The sequence below is a fragment of the Syngnathus typhle genome, linkage group LG6 (assembly GCF_033458585.1).
Source record: "Syngnathus typhle isolate RoL2023-S1 ecotype Sweden linkage group LG6, RoL_Styp_1.0, whole genome shotgun sequence".
NCBI classification, from domain to species: Eukaryota; Metazoa; Chordata; class Actinopteri; order Syngnathiformes; family Syngnathidae; genus Syngnathus; species Syngnathus typhle.
The window spans coordinates 3,233,029-3,249,898 of NC_083743.1; the positions used below are offsets into that span (position 1 = coordinate 3,233,029).

Below are 16,870 nucleotides of genomic sequence, written 5' to 3' on the forward strand. Positions count from 1 at the left end.
ACTACAATGAAAAGAAAAGGGTACAAAGAGAAGAGGGATGATTGTCAAATGGATGAGGAGAGAAAGACGGAAGGGGCAACACACAAACACACACCCTACTTTAAAGCACTCACGCTAATTTGAAACCGTACTTTGAAACCTTAATCGTAGTTTGAAACCCAACCCAAGATCGAAGTCTTAAATTGCAATCCTAACCCTGATTTGAAACCCTAACCCTTATTTAGAACCCTACTTTGAAACCATAACCCTCTTTTGAAACCCAACCCAACTTTGAAAGCTGAATTTGAAACCCTATCAACTTTTTTTAATTGTATTTTATTTGATTATAAACATTTAATTGTATTTTATTTTATTTAGAATAAAAGCATACCATCACCTTCAAGTCAAAGCCAAGCACGAGACCGTCAAGCTCAAACTCTGGTTGCAGGAGAACATCCCAGGAAACCTGAGGACAAACAAAAACGTACCCAAACAGCGTCGTCATGGCACGGGAGCGCCACAGGAGACAGTCGTGTCGATTGTTTGTTGTTCTGTCTCCTTTGGGGCCACAAAAGACACGGCAGCATTAACGCTGGCCTCGAGGCTCGCATCCTTTCAAAGAACGCTGGCATTGTTTTAAAGTAGGCATCTGGTGACCCACTTCCTGCATCACGGCAATCTCCTGGTAGCATGGTGTGACACGGTGACACACTTAGGTGTCTATTAGCCAGAAATAAATCCTTTCCTCGCTTGTTTTGGATGTCTGAAAGTCCTCGTTTTCTCTCCTGAAGCAGTTTAACACGATTGATAAAAGTCGACGCTGACTCTCCTGACGACAAAAAAAAAAAGTCACAGGAGGAAGGAATGCTTTGCAATAATCTATATTCATTGACAAGTGACAGTTTATACATCAAATTTACACTGGACATACATGTTAGAAGACATTAATTAACAGGGACTAGGTGAAAGCCAGGAAGAAAAAAATAATATTCTCACTCGGTGTGCTTTCTGCAGTCAAGTAGAACCTTCATCAAGTCAACCTGTCCTTGTTCTGGGCCCACCATAGCAGCAAGTTCCGCATGGTGGGATTGTGCAACGTCTGCAAATAATTCCCAAGCTCTTTGTGCGCGGTGGAAGAATTCCCCGATCTTCATTTACTTTAGTCCTACAGGCCGAAAAAGTTCCAAACCCTTGAGTTTTCCTTCTTCTCGTACACTTCTAGAACTATAAGACTAGGAAACTGAATTGGGTTCAAAAAACGGGATTAGAAACTAGCAGCTAGTCGAGCTCGAAACATGTCAACTAGTCTGTACAACCCCCACCGCGGTAAACACACAAGATGCTAAAAATCGGTTTGTGTGTGAGAGGTTGAACGCTAAAGTTTTTTTTTTTTTTTTGATGAGATGAAAGTCGAGTTGATTCATCGATGACATCATTGATATTTTCTAAACACAGCACAGCAGTCTCCAACTTTTTTTTAACAAATGATCGGCTGAACTGAATTGTGCATGTGGGATAATGCAAACTTGTTTTGGTGGAGATTGACCTGAACAGTCACAACAACGACCCTGTAGGTGACGGGGTTCAGGGTTAGGCTTTGGGGGCGGCCATTTTGTTTTTGGACAACAAATCTTAACATATGCAAACCTGAAAGCGAGGCTATGGACAACTACAGTCTTTGGATCAGGGGTGGGCAAATATTTGTGCTTAAATAAAATATTTATTTTAATAAATAATTTACCAGTTCTTTAGTGCTATAAATTTTAAAAAGGTAACCATAGATAAGGGAGGGGGGTCCCTGTCCATGTCCCTGTCTGCATGTGACTAATATTTCTATACAGTATTATTATTTACACTGAGACAATGAACCAATAATTAAATGAGATAAATAAATGAGGCCCTGACCAAGGTAGATTTTGGTAAGCCGATGTTAATTATTGGGAGAATAAAAGTCAGATAACCGAATGATTGTCTGATTCATTAAAAAAATGTAATAGATAATTAATAATAATAATAATAATAATAATAATAATAATAATAATAATAATAATAATAATAATAATAAATGTTTTTTGGTCCTTAACACAACAATAAATATATGAATTACAGACAGAACAAGTAATTGCAAAAAAAAGAAAAACAAAATTGCTGTGAATTATCCCAGTTTTGAACGAGCCAATAATTGACCATTAAATCCGCCTGCCGATCAATTGGTCGTGCCCAAACATGAATTAAAAAAAAATAAATAAAATATAAATAAATCCGCCTATGGATAAAAACATCTAAATTAATGGAACAGGACTGCAACGGTGGGCCGGATCATACACGCTTTGCCCACCCCTGGTTTAGATGGACATCAAAAACAGATTACACACACTCAAATTAGCCCTTAATTAAAAAAAAAAAAAAGTGGTCAAAGGGCTTAAGAGAGCCCTCCCGTTGGGTCGCACGTACAATCAAATCGGACGATGGTCTTGATATGTGTCACACGCCCTTCTCAAAGAGCCAAACACGACCCTCCAAAAGGCCTCCACACACACACACACACGACCCGGATAGAAAAGGCAGAAGAAACAAAATGTTTTTTGAGAACACCCACTAAACAACGCAAATGTCCATTATTCACTATTTCTTTTTTTCAGGAGGGGGGGGGGGGGGGTTATAACACAGCAGTTTTCTTTGTTTTATTTTTTTTGTCAAGAGAAAAAAAAAGCCACAGCACCTGAGGGACAAACAGCCAAGAAGGAGTTGGAAAAACAGGAAGTTCAGATCATCTCCTACAACTGCTGTCCATGAGAGTATGGCGAATATGGAGAGGGGGGGGGGGGGGGGGTCGGTGCAGGATTCCAAAGAGGGAGGGGGTCAGATCAGCCGTGCGTCTCTTTGCCGAGCTCCCGTTCCCGCTGGCCGCTCTTGCTTATCTTCATCTCTGTCAGCTGGATGTAGCGCAGCACGTTGGTATCTGGGGGAGAAGGAGCCCGATCGGCGTGATTTATAAATCGATACATAATGGAATCTAAATCAATCTCACCTGCAGGCTCGCGATTCTTGGCATCCCGCAGGTAACGCAGGGCACGTTCGTAGTCCCCCAGGTGGTAGAAGGCAATGCCGGCGCGGTACATGGCCTTAAAGTGGTCCCTCTGGTGGCTCAGTACCTTCAGACAGTACTCCTTCACTCGCTCGTAGTTAACCAGCTCAGACTGCAACAAACATGCTGAGAACGGGCGGGGAGGAAAAAAAAAAGCCAGGTCAGTTGATAATAAATAGGCTAAAGAATCCATTTGGCTAGCAGTTTTATATAGAACCACTCCAGGGTGGCAGGCAGGTGACTATAAATAGACCATAATAATGAGTCGGAGCAACACCTTTTGTCTGAACAAGAACATTCTGATTTGGTCACGCTTCAGGCGGTAACTTTTCAGACTTTTCCTTTTTGTACAGAGTCAGCAAGGCTTGTTTTTCCTCGAGGTCTTCGATCCGACCAATGTAGCAGCAATTGACTGCAGCTTTCCCATCAGCTAATGCCCAAAATAACTTCATTAGTAAAGTTACACACGCACACACAGCTTTTAGTCGGCAGAAGGTTTGAAAGGAGCGCCGATGGCTCCGATATCTTATCGCTCCCGCGCTGATCGCAAGCAATTGCGGTTTGGGCTTTCAGCTTCCCCCCTCGTTATTGCCGTCCGTCTCCCGTCGCTCTGTGTCCTCATCTTTAGGAAATGTCAAAATAGCTCCCTTCCATTCGCACTCCCTCGTCCTCGTGTGTCACAGGTCTTTTTTAACCCTCGTCTCATCCTGCACTCTCCGTCTGCCCTTGACACACAGACAGCTCGTGAGTCAGGGACTATTAGCCGGAAGGCACTTTGAGTCAGGGAGACGGAAGGGGGGCGTGCGATGGTGAGGCACAGGGATGCAGTAAGGGGGGCGCTCGGAAGCATCAGATGAGGTGAGACTCACAGGAGTCTACGAGGTGAGGAGGGGCGAGGAGGAGCAGTGTGTTAAAAGCCCGTTATTGCCTCCCGACTTGTCATCCCTCGTCAGTGTAGGAGAGAGCGAGAGAGAGCGAGAGAGAGAGAGAGAGAGACAGTGTGTTTGTACAAAAAGCCAATATAAGACTAGGTGAGTGACCAAAGTGAGGAAAAGTCATTATGGAGATCAGTCAGGCCCTCTATCATTTTTCCATCACTTGAAAGCTTTTTATGAAGTGAAACACAAGTGAATTATTCCATAAAGTCCAGTACTTGGTTCTTTTGCATAACGCAAAAGTTCCACAAAAATCATTGCATCATTTCGATATTCAGAATGGTAAAGCAATCTCAACTGCAAACACGCATTTGAAAAAGGAGGGGATTAAAACCATCGATCGAAAAAGTCGCCACTGGACGTGCACTAGCGTTCAAAAGTTTGGGGTCGCAAAATTCTTTGGGTGAGCCCAAACTTTTGAACGGTAGTGTAAATATTATCATAATAAAATATTATGAATTATATCTTATATTTGTATAAGATTATATATAATCTATGAATATAAGTATACATATATATTATAAGATTTTTTACACAGAAGATTATATATATAATAATATATAAATAATTATCTAAATAAATATATACACTACCGTTCGAAAATTTGGGGTCACCCAAACAATTTTGTGACCCCAAACTTTTGAACGGTAGTGTAAATATTATTATAATAAAATATTATGAATTATAAATTATATCTTATATTTGTATAAGATTATATATAATCTATGAATATAAGTATACATATATATTATAAGATTTTTTACACAGAAGATTATATATATATAATATATAAATAATTATCTAAATAAATATATACACTACCCTTCAAAAATTTGGGGTCACCCAAACAATTTTGTGACCCCAAACTTTTGAACGGTAGTGTAGGTAAATAAAAGCAACAACTGATTTTCAGAGTCGGGGATCCCCAGCTCACACTGTCAACAATGCAAGTGCACAACACTGAATAATTCAGCGCCGACATGAGGGAACGGACCGAGTCAATAGCAATCAGAGTGTTTGGTGGTGGACATTGCTTGCCGTTCACTAAGTTTGCGTCTTGTTTCGTTTGCCATTTTCAGAACTGTCCGCCCATCATGTCCGTCATTAGCGGACATGAGCGCAGCTTTCAGAGGGATTCGGTTACAGCCGCGCCTAATGGCCGCCGACAAAGAGCTGGCACAGACCGAGGTCTGACCAAAACAAAAAGTCAACGCGACTCCAGGATACACGGCAGGTCAAATTGAAGAGTTAAAAAGTCCACAGTGAAAAAATTCCTGCATGTTGAAATGATAACCGGACCGCCGCGCCCTATTGGCCCATTAGGCAGATGGATGGCATGCCAGAGGAAGGCCAGTGTGCTCAAATGCATTATGGCTGTGATTATGACGGGGCACTCGGAGCAGGTGGGGCATGGACACACACACACACACACACACACACACACACACACACACACACGCTCCATTAAAAACAGCAGAGCAACATCCCTGAAACTAGCCTCAGCACGATCCTCGGAAAAACTGTCGGCTTTTTTTATCACATGCAATAATGCATGCCGAGAGTTGGCGACCATTTGAGCAGTTTCGGACCACTGCATGTCGAATTCTCATGGTACGTCTCCTTTAAGGTGACACTGGACTTGGCCTTGCGCACATTCACGTTAGTGGATGACCTAATACAGCGGCGGATCAATAATTGACGTTTACAGCCGTCGTTAGGAAGCGACGCTCGGCAACGAGATGTGTCGTAAATCCTGGCGGCGGACGACCCTTTCGATTTCTGCCGAAAGAACGACGGATTGCATCAGATACGCTTCGGCTTTGCCTTGATTGGAAAAGCAGCATTTTACGGCAACGTTTGCCACGGGAAAAGGGACGACTAATGAGATATGGAGCCGCACAAGGGGAGGGCGAGCGTGGGGGGTGAGGCAGGGGGGGGAGATTTGTCTTAATGAGGAGCCTGATGTGAGCGAGGCGACGGAAGAGCGAGCCCATGTTTAATGGGATGCTGCAACGCTGCCTGGCGCCGACCGATAATTGTCCAGCTACTGAAGATGGAGAAAGAGGAGACGACTGTATGAATGGACAATAAAGTTGGCTGTCGGTGCATGAGGAGGACGGGAGGGAGGGGGGGGTTCCTCTAAACGTGCATTTTGATGGTGACGGAACCCCGCGGCTTCGCCTGCGGCATCATGTCGAGTTTTACTTATTTTCATTAAGGTAAGTCTGGGAGCAATGGAAAAACATCAGCTCGACACACAGTAGAGAGATTGAAGCAATGAGGGAACTAAATCCATTAACGGAAATGGAAAACAGCACCTCTCAAACCCGATTAGTTCTCAGCTTCGTTTAGACTCATTTCCTCACCGGACTCGGTCTCGCAATCCGGCTCATTTGAAGACCCTCCTCGACCCGGGCTGATTAGTTGGCTGTCTATCACCTCGTAATTAGTTCTGCAGGAAGATGATGCTGCGGAGCATTTCTCATTTCCTCACACATTCATCACTGACCCCTTCATGCTGAATTTGCCCGGGATGCAAATTTCACGCCATCAGCGGTTTGATTTTTTACAAGTACAGCGGAACCAGGAAGTGGAACTTTAGCGGCTGTAAAATTTACTATCACAATAGATATTTACAAAACCAAAAACGCAAACTCTCATACATTTTTAATCAACTGGCCTAAAACCAACCAATGGTGACGTCAATAACAGCATCCGCTATGTTAACCCGATTGTTTTCTCTTTCAAACGTCACACAATCTTGCTTGAAAGAGCCCGAGCCTGTTTTTTTTTTTGGACAGGACATGATTTAATTTGACGTCAGAGCGCTCGGACAGAGCAAACGGCCTCTCCTGCCCGCTCGCCCGCCCGCCTCGCTAAGAATAGCTCTGGCCCTCCAAGCCACGCCGCTCGTTATCATGAAATCCGAAGGCCGGCTTTATCGCGACGCCTCGTTTGCTGCGACGACACTCGGAATTTGTCCGCTTGCCACCTTTGCGCCTCGATTTTCGAATTCGGCCGTCGCAGAAAGAGAAATGAGGCACGGGAAGAATTATGTTTGAAAGGAATTAGGTTGTGGTAAAAAGTGCTCATCATCTCACTAGTTCCTTGAATCAAGTAAGCTAGGATTTACATGAGCTGAGCTCTAAAGAGCTAAAAAGATTATTTTTTTTCCATGTGCACAAAGAACAAACTAAATCGGAGTTAGCGAGCTGCAATCCATCCATCCATCTCACATCTGTGACATGACGCTAATTAGCCACGGTGCTTATTGCCATGGCCAAAAATTAAACCGATAAATCGTCGGAGTCATTTTGCACCCTCCGTCATTGTCCGCCACTCTGGAAATAGTTGCTGACTCAGGATTTGATTCTCATCTGCTTAAATATTTATACCAATGAGGAAGCTACATCGCGGATGATTCCGCTAATGCTCGCCGCTATTGTCGGTAATCGTTTTGGGGTGGGGTTAATGCTGTGCTGCTAAAGAGGATGAAGAACAGGCCACTGTTGTCTTGCTTACATATTTTCTGCTTGGTGTCACTTTACTTTGTATCGAGAGTAAAAGCAGATCGTCAAAGAGCATTTAAGCGTGGTTTAATAAAGCCTTTTATTGAGGTCGTCTGCTTGAAGGAACATCTGTTTTGTTGCTGCTCTTCGCCTGACTGCTCATCAAATGTCATTTGGTGGACACCATGCAGACTTTTTGACTTTTCCTCTTATACTTATATAACTTATACTCAGGAGCGACTTATATACATATATATGTTTTTTTTTCACTTTTTTGGGCATTTTATGGCTGGTGCGACTTATACTCCGGTGCGACTCATAGTCCGAAAATTACGGTAGTTGACAAAATATCCTGGCTCACTTCGGGAAGGATAATATTTTTTTCTAGACGGCTCTTCTGTTCTGGTCAACGGAGCGTCTTCCATCTTGATTTGTCCCGATCCCGTTTATCCTCCCCTGCCTCTGGGGATAATCCCATCATATTTCAGAGATCTGTCCAGTTTCACTGGCCGTGTCTTATTTTAGACCCTCTGCCTCCCCGTCAGCCTCCTCCGAATGTCGGCCTCCTAATCCGCGGAGTGAATACGAATAGACGAGAGAAGAGCGTCGTACAGTGAGTACAGTGGAGGGAGCCATGACCGAGCCATCTGCAGCCCAGGCTGGCACACAACGTGCTCGCCGTCCTGTTTTATGCACATGGAGGGACACCAAACACCACCCCCACTTTCCTCTCGCCCTTGAATGGCACCTAAAATTGCTCCGACCCCCCCGCCTCCTCCTCCCTAAAGCATGGAGCAACCTTTCCAGCGTTGCCTGCCTCCATTTCATCTTCCTTTGCTCTCTCTCCTCTTCTTCGTCATGTCGAGGGAGTTGGCGGGAGATGAAAGGGAGGACTTTTGCGATGCGTTCAGCTCGCTGCAAGCATGCAACGAACGGTCTGTACCAGCGAGGAACCCGCTGCTCGCTGTAACGTTACGCTCGGGCCACTCCTCGAGGTTAGCGAGAAGGCCGATTATTGTAGCTCTCTGGTCTCTATGAAGGAAGCTGCGGTCCAAACAGATGTTGACGACGAGCTGTTCATTCAGATGTGAAAGGTTCTGTAAGAAATGCCTTGAAGGATCTAAAAGCTAAATTAAGATAACAGCTGATGCTATGGAAGCGTGGAGAGAAGATGGTAACTCGATTAAAAGCAGAGGAATGTTGTCGAGGAAATTGTTTGATATGGATTCGGAATAATTTCCCGGCATTAAGTGGCGTTATCGGCAAAAAAAACCATCGACCATATTAAAAAACGAACCATTTTCTATTGATTTTTTAAATTTTTCTATTTTTTAATTAGCATCACGGGTAAGCTGATTTTACAGCCAAATTATCATCATCTGCTTTTTATTTTTTTTAAGGTGGTTTGTGTTAGCGTATAAACGAATCCAGTCATGAGTCAGGGCCGTCCGCAAAGCTGCGACTCGGCTCATGACTCATGTTGGTCAGGAGGAACAAAGGAACCTTTGGAGGTAGACATCAGAGTGGAGCAGGGATTGAGGAAAAATCAGACTTGCAAATTCTCACAACAGTGGCTTCATCGTCTCCCTTCTTTGAGCCTCCGCTTGGTTAAATTTATGATGATGGAAGTACATTTCACGACAACGGCTTTTATTGCAGCTCTACTGTGAATCAATATTTTGGGTTGTCTTTAAAACAACCACATAACTTTGCACCGTTGTCAAAGCGCGATATAAATTAAAATGTATTGTATTAAAGTCCGATAGCTTCATGCTAACACATAATGGGAAATGCCATAAAGAGGCTAATGAATAGCATGCGGCAGTGTTAGGATTACAATGCAACACAAATGGTGGTGCAGCATACGTAGACAGATTTTTTTCCCTCTGTAAATGAACGAATCATATGACTTTTAATTCTTTATTTACTTTTGTTTCTGTACGTCTTTATCAAATATTTCCATGATCGTGTCGTCTTGTCCCATCCCATGAAAAATTCTAGTTAACAAATCAAAGTGGATCAATCAAACGATTTCTCATTTGGCCCCTCTGAAAGAAATGCGCCATTTATTCATCGGAGAAAACGATGCTATGAAAGCAGGCCGCGAGCAGTATCACGACAAGCAGAGGAGAAAGGCACAGTGCTGGTTGCCATGGCAAATATGGCCCCCTGTTGACTGCATGTGCCACTCCCCTCCCCCTCTTCCCTTCTCTTCCTCTTTTCCTCTCCCGCCGTGCTGACCAATCCTCTTTCCCGACTTCCTTCTTCCTGTTTTCCTCATCTCTTTCAATCACCTCCGCGCCACGCCGCTCAGTTGGTCTTTGACAAACGGCGTGGACAGAGGCTGCCGACCTTCACTATATCATCCTAATGCATCATCTCAAATCGACATGCCACTCGCATGTTCTAGATGCTGGACACTTTATTAGGAACACCTGCACAATAGTATTAGTCATACTGGATCGCATGAGCATTGTTAGGGTCTTTTTGTAGAATACAGTTAACTCCGATATTGTTATGAGCCCTGCCACAAAAATAGAAAACAGGCGAGTAACAACCCAGGCTAAACTTAGCTCCTCCCCCCAACATACAAAGATGGTATTATCTCAATGGAGATGGATCACTTCAACATACTTCATTGGATTACTACTTTCCTATTATCCAGGGCATGTCCTTAGATGTGAAATAAATAGCCGATTACCATGTTTGACTTTTCCAATGGTCCGTCTCAACCTGTGCAACACTGATAAAGAGTCCCACGATTGTGTTCTGTTCAAATATTTGCTGTTCTATTATTTACGAGGTACTTGTGTGTTAGCACTATTTTGCACGATTATATCAATGAATAATTGATGTGCGCATGAGACAATAAATGGCAAAAAAAAAAATACGCTGAGGTATCAGTCGAAGCAATGTTGTTGTTGTCATAACAGATGCTAAGTGCAGCGGCTTCCTAACACCTTTTTCCAATAAGGCTCTTACAGCACCAGATTTTTTTTCCAGGATTCGAGTCAGCGTAAAAAATGTCATGTTGCTCTTTTGGTGCGTTCCTCCTTTAACCTGATTCCAATGACGCAGTCTTGCCCTCTGACATGCAACCTTACATCATCCACTTGATGCGCCGTCACCGTAGAAGCCTCGTGGGAAATATTACAACACACCATCATGGTGACCCGGTCTCAGTAATACATGAAATTCAATACTTGACAAGGAATATACTGAAAGATTCATGCTTATAATCAATTCATTTGTTGCTGGTATAGATAGATTTGTAGTAAAGGAGTCATTAAGGACCAAACATGGCAGAAAAACAGATGAACTGATTTTTTAAAGCAATTATTAATCGATCATGATCATTTTAAGAGCTCACCTGCCTTCTCATTCGACTTATTTTGCAAACTTCATATGGGAAGAGGCTAATAACACAACTTGTAAGGGAAATGAAGTAGAGAGATTTTTTTTTTATTTTTTAAATCAAGACGATTTGATTGCTTTAATGGTGACCCTGATTGCACATAATCTATAACAAGAGCCATTGTTATCAATAAATATGAAATTGTTGACATGATTTACTGCTCAAAAAGGGTATTAAGGACTTTGTCTAACTCGGGGAATATAATTTAATTAAATATTTTTGCATCATGGGGGGATAAAATATATCTCGAACGTGAACCCAACGAACCACAACGGAGTCCTCCTGAGTGTGACCGGGTGAGGGTGCGCTCGTGCCGGGTATAGCGACTGACCTGTAAGGCTGTCGTAGCACTCGATCTCGGTGCTCTCCACAGCTCTCCGCTGCTCCTCTGTGAGCTTGGCGGCGGCTTGTTGAGTCAGCAGGTTGACCTCGGAACCGCCGGTCGTCCCGTCGGCGACGTGCACCCCTTTGAGCTGCAGGAGCGCTCGGTGGTACTTGCCGATGGCCTCGCGGAATTTCTTCTCCTTGTAGCAGCGGTGGCCCTCCGCCTTGAAGTCGACAGCTTTCTGGATCTTCGTCTCCATCTCAGTTTCGGCTGAGACGCCGACACGACACCCGCCGCCCCCTCCTCCGTCTCCTGCTCCTCCTCCGCCGCCGCCGCCTCCTCCGCCACCGGCAGCAGCTGCCAGACTCCGGCCGCCGGTCTCCGGGTAGCTTTTAAGGCTCTTTATCGGGTGTTGCTTGGCTTCCATGCTGCCTAGTGAGCGGGGCTGGAGCGGACCATGGTGCTCGGAGGACTGGAGCAGCGTGCTGTGCATAAAGGATGCGGTTCGGATACTTCTCGTCTACGTCGTGCCTCGAGAAAATGAACCGCCTTGCAGAAGTTGGACTAATGTCAAAAGGTTATTTAGAAGTAAAAGCGACGGCGAGCGGCGGTGACATTGTAGAAATTGGCCGAACAAAGCTGGTTCGGTTGCGAGCGAGCGCAGGGATGCTCCCGGGGATGTGTCGTAGCAACAACTGAAGGAAGCACGAGCAGTTTCAGCACCACAGGCACGCGACCGCCTCTGCCGCAAAGCATGCTGGGAAATGGAGTCCTTAGACGGTGCAAATTCACACTGCGCATGCGGATAACTGTCGTTTTAAAAAGACAGTTGCGATTAAAAGCTTCGCATTTTGTGATTCATAATTTGGGGAGGAGGAATCTTTAGGTCTAACCAATTATTTGTCAAACCTTAGTTATTTTATATTTGATCATTGACATGATGATTAGCGTAATTTAATAATGATTGGAACAAAAGAATGAAATTATTTATGGGGGAAAGCAAAATAGTAGAATTGTAGCAGTTTAGTACCGCAACAGGGGGGAGTATAGATATATTTATGTTGTTTTTTCCTTCTTAAATAATCATCTACAATGGTTGTTTGCTTAAACAACGTCATGTTCACAGCCACCCTCTCTCACTAATACACAAGCTGTGAAGGTGAAGTGAGGTTTCACTGCAGTTCACAAGTGCTGATGACTTCATCGCTGAGATTTCAACGACCGCAAGGGAGGCTTGCAGAGGGAGAGTGCGACCTCTAGTGGCCATGACGTCTATCCTACAACTATTTTTGTTTGGGGGGGGGGGGGATGACGTAAGGTTTAACCTGAAGGCAAGCCACCGTGTAGTCTGCACTCATGTCTGCAAAATGGTGTTTCCTTTGTTCCACAAATATGCAATCAAAAACGTTCACGAAGATGAATGTAAAAAAAAAAAATGGAGAGTGTGGATAAATGATACATTTTAGCATAGGCCAATGAGACAAAACCATTTATGTCTTATAAATCGGATTAACTGACTTGACATCGCTGACTGGTAGAAATAATCAGTAAAAGACAGCAAATATATTTGGACCCTTCGTTTTAATTGTTTTCACGAAGTGCATCTTCCTTTGAAACATTTCCTCTTAGTGCATGAAGACAATAAAAGTTTAAAAAAAACACTTTAAATATTTAGAGTGGTAACAAAGTTCAAGTGTGACGTTTAAAAAGACAGACAGGTGTTCTAACACCATTTGATGGCGTGCGCAGTGCGTACATCTACTGGACTCGCAGTCCGACCAGGAAATGCCACCACGAAGGGCGGGACCAGGCTGTTTTGGTATTTGATTGATATTTTGATTTCGCCAACATACACAAAGATGGAGCAGAACACATAGCAATGTGAAATCAAGTCTACTCACATTAATTTTTTTTTTTTTTTAAAAGACTCAACTCACGCTGCCATTCAGGTAGGAAGTCTATCATGGTAAGAAAGTCCACCAGGAACTTCAGGAGGTATCAGAATGATTCCTACTTGGTGCAGGGGCTCATGTTAAGGGGACGAGAGGCTCAAATGTTTTCCTATGACTTGACCAACATGCAAATCACTCGATAATCTCATTACTGCACAAAACTAAAGGGGGGGGGGGGGGGGGGGGGGGGTGGAGTTGCTTCGCTCTTTTGTAAATTGTTATGATATGTGATGTGATATTTGGGCAGCAGCAGCAGCAGCAGCCATCCTTCATGGGTGAATTTTTAAAAACTATTAATTACACTAGCACTTCAGTCCATGCCATGCTCATGCCTTAAGATTTTCGAATGCTTGACCACTTAAAAAAAACAGCAAACGTAGTTGGAAAGTTTTTGTCCAAGCAGTTAACCAAGGGGTGGGGGGGGGGCTGGGGGTGAGATCATTGGGAAAAAAATATCTCTCCCATGGCACCAAAGTTAAAAATAAACACATTACAAAGTGGATTTTGTGTCCGTACAAGAAAAATACAAACATTTTGTTTTTTTCCTTGAAATGAATTTGCAGTCACGTTTGGGATATGTGTGTTACTTGTTTTTACTGCCCAGCCTCTTGAAAACACTGACAGCCTGGAAGTCCATCTGGGCGCCGGCGCAGTCCACCGCTCCGGCTCCCGTTATGGCTCCGGCTCCGGTGCTGCTGCTGACTTTGCAGCGCACCGGGTTGACTTTCAGCTTGGCCCTGGGTCGAGTGCTCGTCGTCACTCTGTTGTCCTGCGTGTCGGCAGCCGGCTGGGACGTTGCAGACGAAGGGACGGCGGCCCGCTGGAGCTTACCCAGTCTCTGAAGCACGCTGATTTTAGCCGGGGGGACGCCGTTGGAGGAGGACGAAGGGGCGGGCGCGCTGGGCGGCGGGCGTTTGAATTTGCCGCCCAAGCGCCGCAGTGTGGTGGGTGCTGCCTTTTTGACGGGCTCCATCCTCGGAGGGGGAAGCAGCTTCTTGAGGACGCCGGCGTACTGGAGGACGGATCCTTCTCCGTCGCTGTCCTCCTCCTGCTGCTTGGTGGCCTTCAACTTTCCCGACCTCGGCTCCGCCCCCACTTCGTCTGCTTGGTCCAGACGGCTGAAGACGCCGGTGGGCTGACAACACAAGGAGCGTGGTAAGAAAGTCAGGAAGTCTTTCTGGCACATTCACATCTCTCAGCTATTGACAACTCCGGTAATCCATTTGGACATCTTGCAGCTATCTAAGGAACCGGACTGACGGCGCTCACCTTGTTAGCACCGGCTGCCGGGTCCGCTTTTGACTCGGCGCCAAGTCTCGCAAAGACAGACGTGCGCTTCAAACCTTTTGTGACACAAACACAGAAAATCTGACGGCGTTTTGCTGAATCGCTGGCAAGTTGACAAACGAATCGAAAAAAAGTTTCGGCACCCAAAAAAAGAACACCGAATGCGATGCTTTGTGATGCTTTTTAGACTTCTAGATTCTAGTGCAGCCAAGTAAGTTATTGTCGTGTGAAATATTAATGAAAGAGAAGCGTAAAGCGTATTCTACCAAGCCTTGATTGGTGCTCGACAACTTTTAGGGGCGATTAGTCGATTAGTCGTGTCAGGAGTCACGAGGCGAGGCGTCACGCGGCCGGCCCACTGGTTCAGGCCTACCTTTCTTGCCCTGCTGGGCCAGGATGCGGCGTGTACGTGGCGTGGTGCCTTTGGGCATGTTGATGATGTACTTGCCTTCCATCTCTGATGTCACACGCCGGCGCTTCGCGGCTGACAACCCGCTGCCTTCGTCTTCTGGCTGACTGACGGCTGTCAAAAGAAGGAAAGGTGGTGGTCAGATGAATTTGGGGGGGGGGGGGGGGGGGGGGACCATATGGAGCAGGTTGTGCTTTACCTGCTTTGCCACCCTTGCTTGCTTGCACGTTGGACACAGTGACAGAAAGGCGGTTGTCGGGGCGACGGACTGGAGTGGTGGGAGGAGAGTCATGGCTCAAGGCGTTGGCTATCATGCGAGTGGCTGCTGAGGGATGGGGGGAAAACATTAGCATTAGCTAACAGCACAGCAATTATGATATATATCAATCAAAAGGCGGATTGGTACTCACGAGTGTTGGCAGTTCTTCTGAGTTCTGCTTTGACGCTGGTCTGTCCTGAGGAAATGGCTTCTGTGGCCATTTTGCACATGTCCTGAAAGGGGAAATTGCTGTTTACATACTCCAAATTAAATACGTCCATTTTCCCCCGACGGTCAATAGCACCCACCACAATTCGGAGCAAGAATTCTAGGCACATTAATAATGCCACTTTTTCACTGCACAGCCGCAGTTGTGTTCTATATCAAAATTCGATATATTAGTGGACTCGGACCTGCCTATGGACGAGTTTGGCGTGTTTGAGAACGGCAATGATGTCACCGATAACCGTGATGCCGAGGTCCATCATGATGTCCTTGCTCAGGTCCATCAGCATGTTCTTTTGAATTCTGCAGCAACATAGAATAATAATAATTTTAAAAAAATCAAGCACATTATCTGGATTATTATTATTTTTGATCAGAACTGAGTTTTTAATTGCTTCTATACAGCCAGTTGGCTCTATGGAGCGTTTACCTGTTGTCCACAAAGGAGACTGCATAGGTGACGGCCAGGCCGGCTGGGATGCCAGCATCCTTGAAAAACTGGATCCACTCGGAAGTGGCTTAGGAGGAGAAAACCAGTGTTAGCAAGTTGCTTAATAAGCTAGTTGATGTTGCTAACTAACTGGTTTTAATCGACATGGTCAGACAAGTGGATTTGAAAAGCGGGCCAGGAGGAGACAAGTGGAGTGTAACACATGCTGAGCACAAGCAGCTGGAGGTTATTTATAAGCACTCCAACTCATAGCTAGTGCAAAGTGATGGCGGCAGCTGCCACAACAATGGCTCATCCGAACTGTCCGGCACTATGTGGCCGTGGAAAGTCATCAACACGAACAAACGAGGCGTTGACCAGATTTCATTGAACGTGTCACTTCATTCAAAGTTGATTTTTTTGAAGGTTAACGCGACGCTTTTGCAAAATACAGACAAAATGCAACCGAGGCGGATTATGTGGCCATTTCAGCAGTCCGTGAATGGGATCCATTCAAGCGCCAACCGCAAGAAGCCACCATTAAGCATCGCGCTAGCATGATTAGCTAAAAAGCGACTATTCTCGCGAATAAAATGTCGGCTACGACCACTGACGACACGAACGCGACGGAAAAGGTCCAATATTTTTGCGCCTTTGTTAATACGATGACGTAGCCCGGTATGGAGGAAACTCGGGGAAATGCGATGTTAAAGGAGAAGCTTTTCAAGCCGGGCCTTTTCGGTCTCTCACCTGTTGTCACGGACGCCATGTTTACTCAAATGTGAGGTGACGTCACTGACCCACTGACGCTACTTCCGCCACTTTTATTAATAGCTCGTCTGAATGGAGTTTCTGCGACGAGCACTAGAGGGCGCACGCACACACATAATCGTCAATCCAATATAATAATAATAATAATAATAATAATAATAATAATAATAATAATAATAATAATAATAATAATAATAATAATAATAATAATAATAATAATAATAATAATAATAATAATAATAATAATAATAATAATAATAATAATAAAAGTTCCACCCAAAACCAA

At 44.7% G+C, this 16,870-nt stretch overlaps 2 protein-coding genes across 4 annotated transcripts; both read right to left on the bottom strand.

Annotated features, from left to right (window-relative positions):
* Positions 1 to 2,759: 2,759 nt before the first annotated feature.
* Positions 2,760 to 12,131, bottom strand: ttc9b (tetratricopeptide repeat domain 9B). The gene is made up of 3 exons (XM_061281092.1): positions 11,258 to 12,131; positions 3,011 to 3,193; positions 2,760 to 2,941 (listed from the first exon to the last, which is right to left on the bottom strand). The coding sequence occupies exons 1-3, from the start codon at positions 11,742 to 11,744 to the stop codon at positions 2,847 to 2,849; spliced, it is 765 nt and encodes a 254-aa protein (XP_061137076.1). The 5' UTR covers positions 11,745 to 12,131; the 3' UTR covers positions 2,760 to 2,846.
* A 682-nt stretch (positions 12,132 to 12,813) lies between these two features.
* On the bottom strand, positions 12,814 to 16,621 carry lg6h19orf47 (linkage group 6 C19orf47 homolog). Of its 3 annotated transcripts, none has more exons than XM_061281673.1 (8): positions 16,564 to 16,621; positions 15,814 to 15,901; positions 15,572 to 15,686; positions 15,310 to 15,391; positions 15,099 to 15,221; positions 14,864 to 15,013; positions 14,473 to 14,546; positions 12,814 to 14,338 (listed from the first exon to the last, which is right to left on the bottom strand). In XM_061281673.1, exons 1-8 carry the CDS (start codon positions 16,580 to 16,582, stop codon positions 13,787 to 13,789), a joined length of 1,203 nt encoding a protein of 400 aa, XP_061137657.1. In that variant the 5' UTR covers positions 16,583 to 16,621; the 3' UTR covers positions 12,814 to 13,786. The 3 variants fall into 3 exon arrangements, with proteins under 3 accessions (XP_061137657.1, XP_061137658.1, XP_061137656.1); XM_061281674.1 differs by having other exon boundaries at positions 14,939 to 15,013; positions 15,099 to 15,224; XM_061281672.1 differs by having other exon boundaries at positions 15,099 to 15,224.
* Between the last annotated feature and the right edge of the window lie 249 nt (positions 16,622 to 16,870).

Bases quoted from the DNA above. Each gene is read 5' to 3' on its own strand.
- ttc9b (XM_061281092.1), bottom strand. From the start codon at position 11,744: ATGCACAGCACGCTGCTCCAGTCCTCCGAGCACCATGGTCCGCTCCAG. The intron at 3,194-11,257 runs GTCAGTCGCTAT...GCCCGTTCTCAG, and splicing joins GTGCTACGACAGCCTTACAG to CATGTTTGTTGCAGTCTGAG. The intron at 2,942-3,010 runs GTGAGATTGATT...CTTCTCCCCCAG, and splicing joins CAAGAATCGCGAGCCTGCAG to ATACCAACGTGCTGCGCTAC.
- lg6h19orf47 (XM_061281672.1), bottom strand. The intron at 15,225-15,309 runs GTGAGTACCAAT...CCCATCCCTCAG, and splicing joins CAGAAGAACTGCCAACACTC to CAGCCACTCGCATGATAGCC. The intron at 14,339-14,472 runs GTGAGCGCCGTC...TTGTGTTGTCAG, and splicing joins CGGCAGCCGGTGCTAACAAG to CCCACCGGCGTCTTCAGCCG.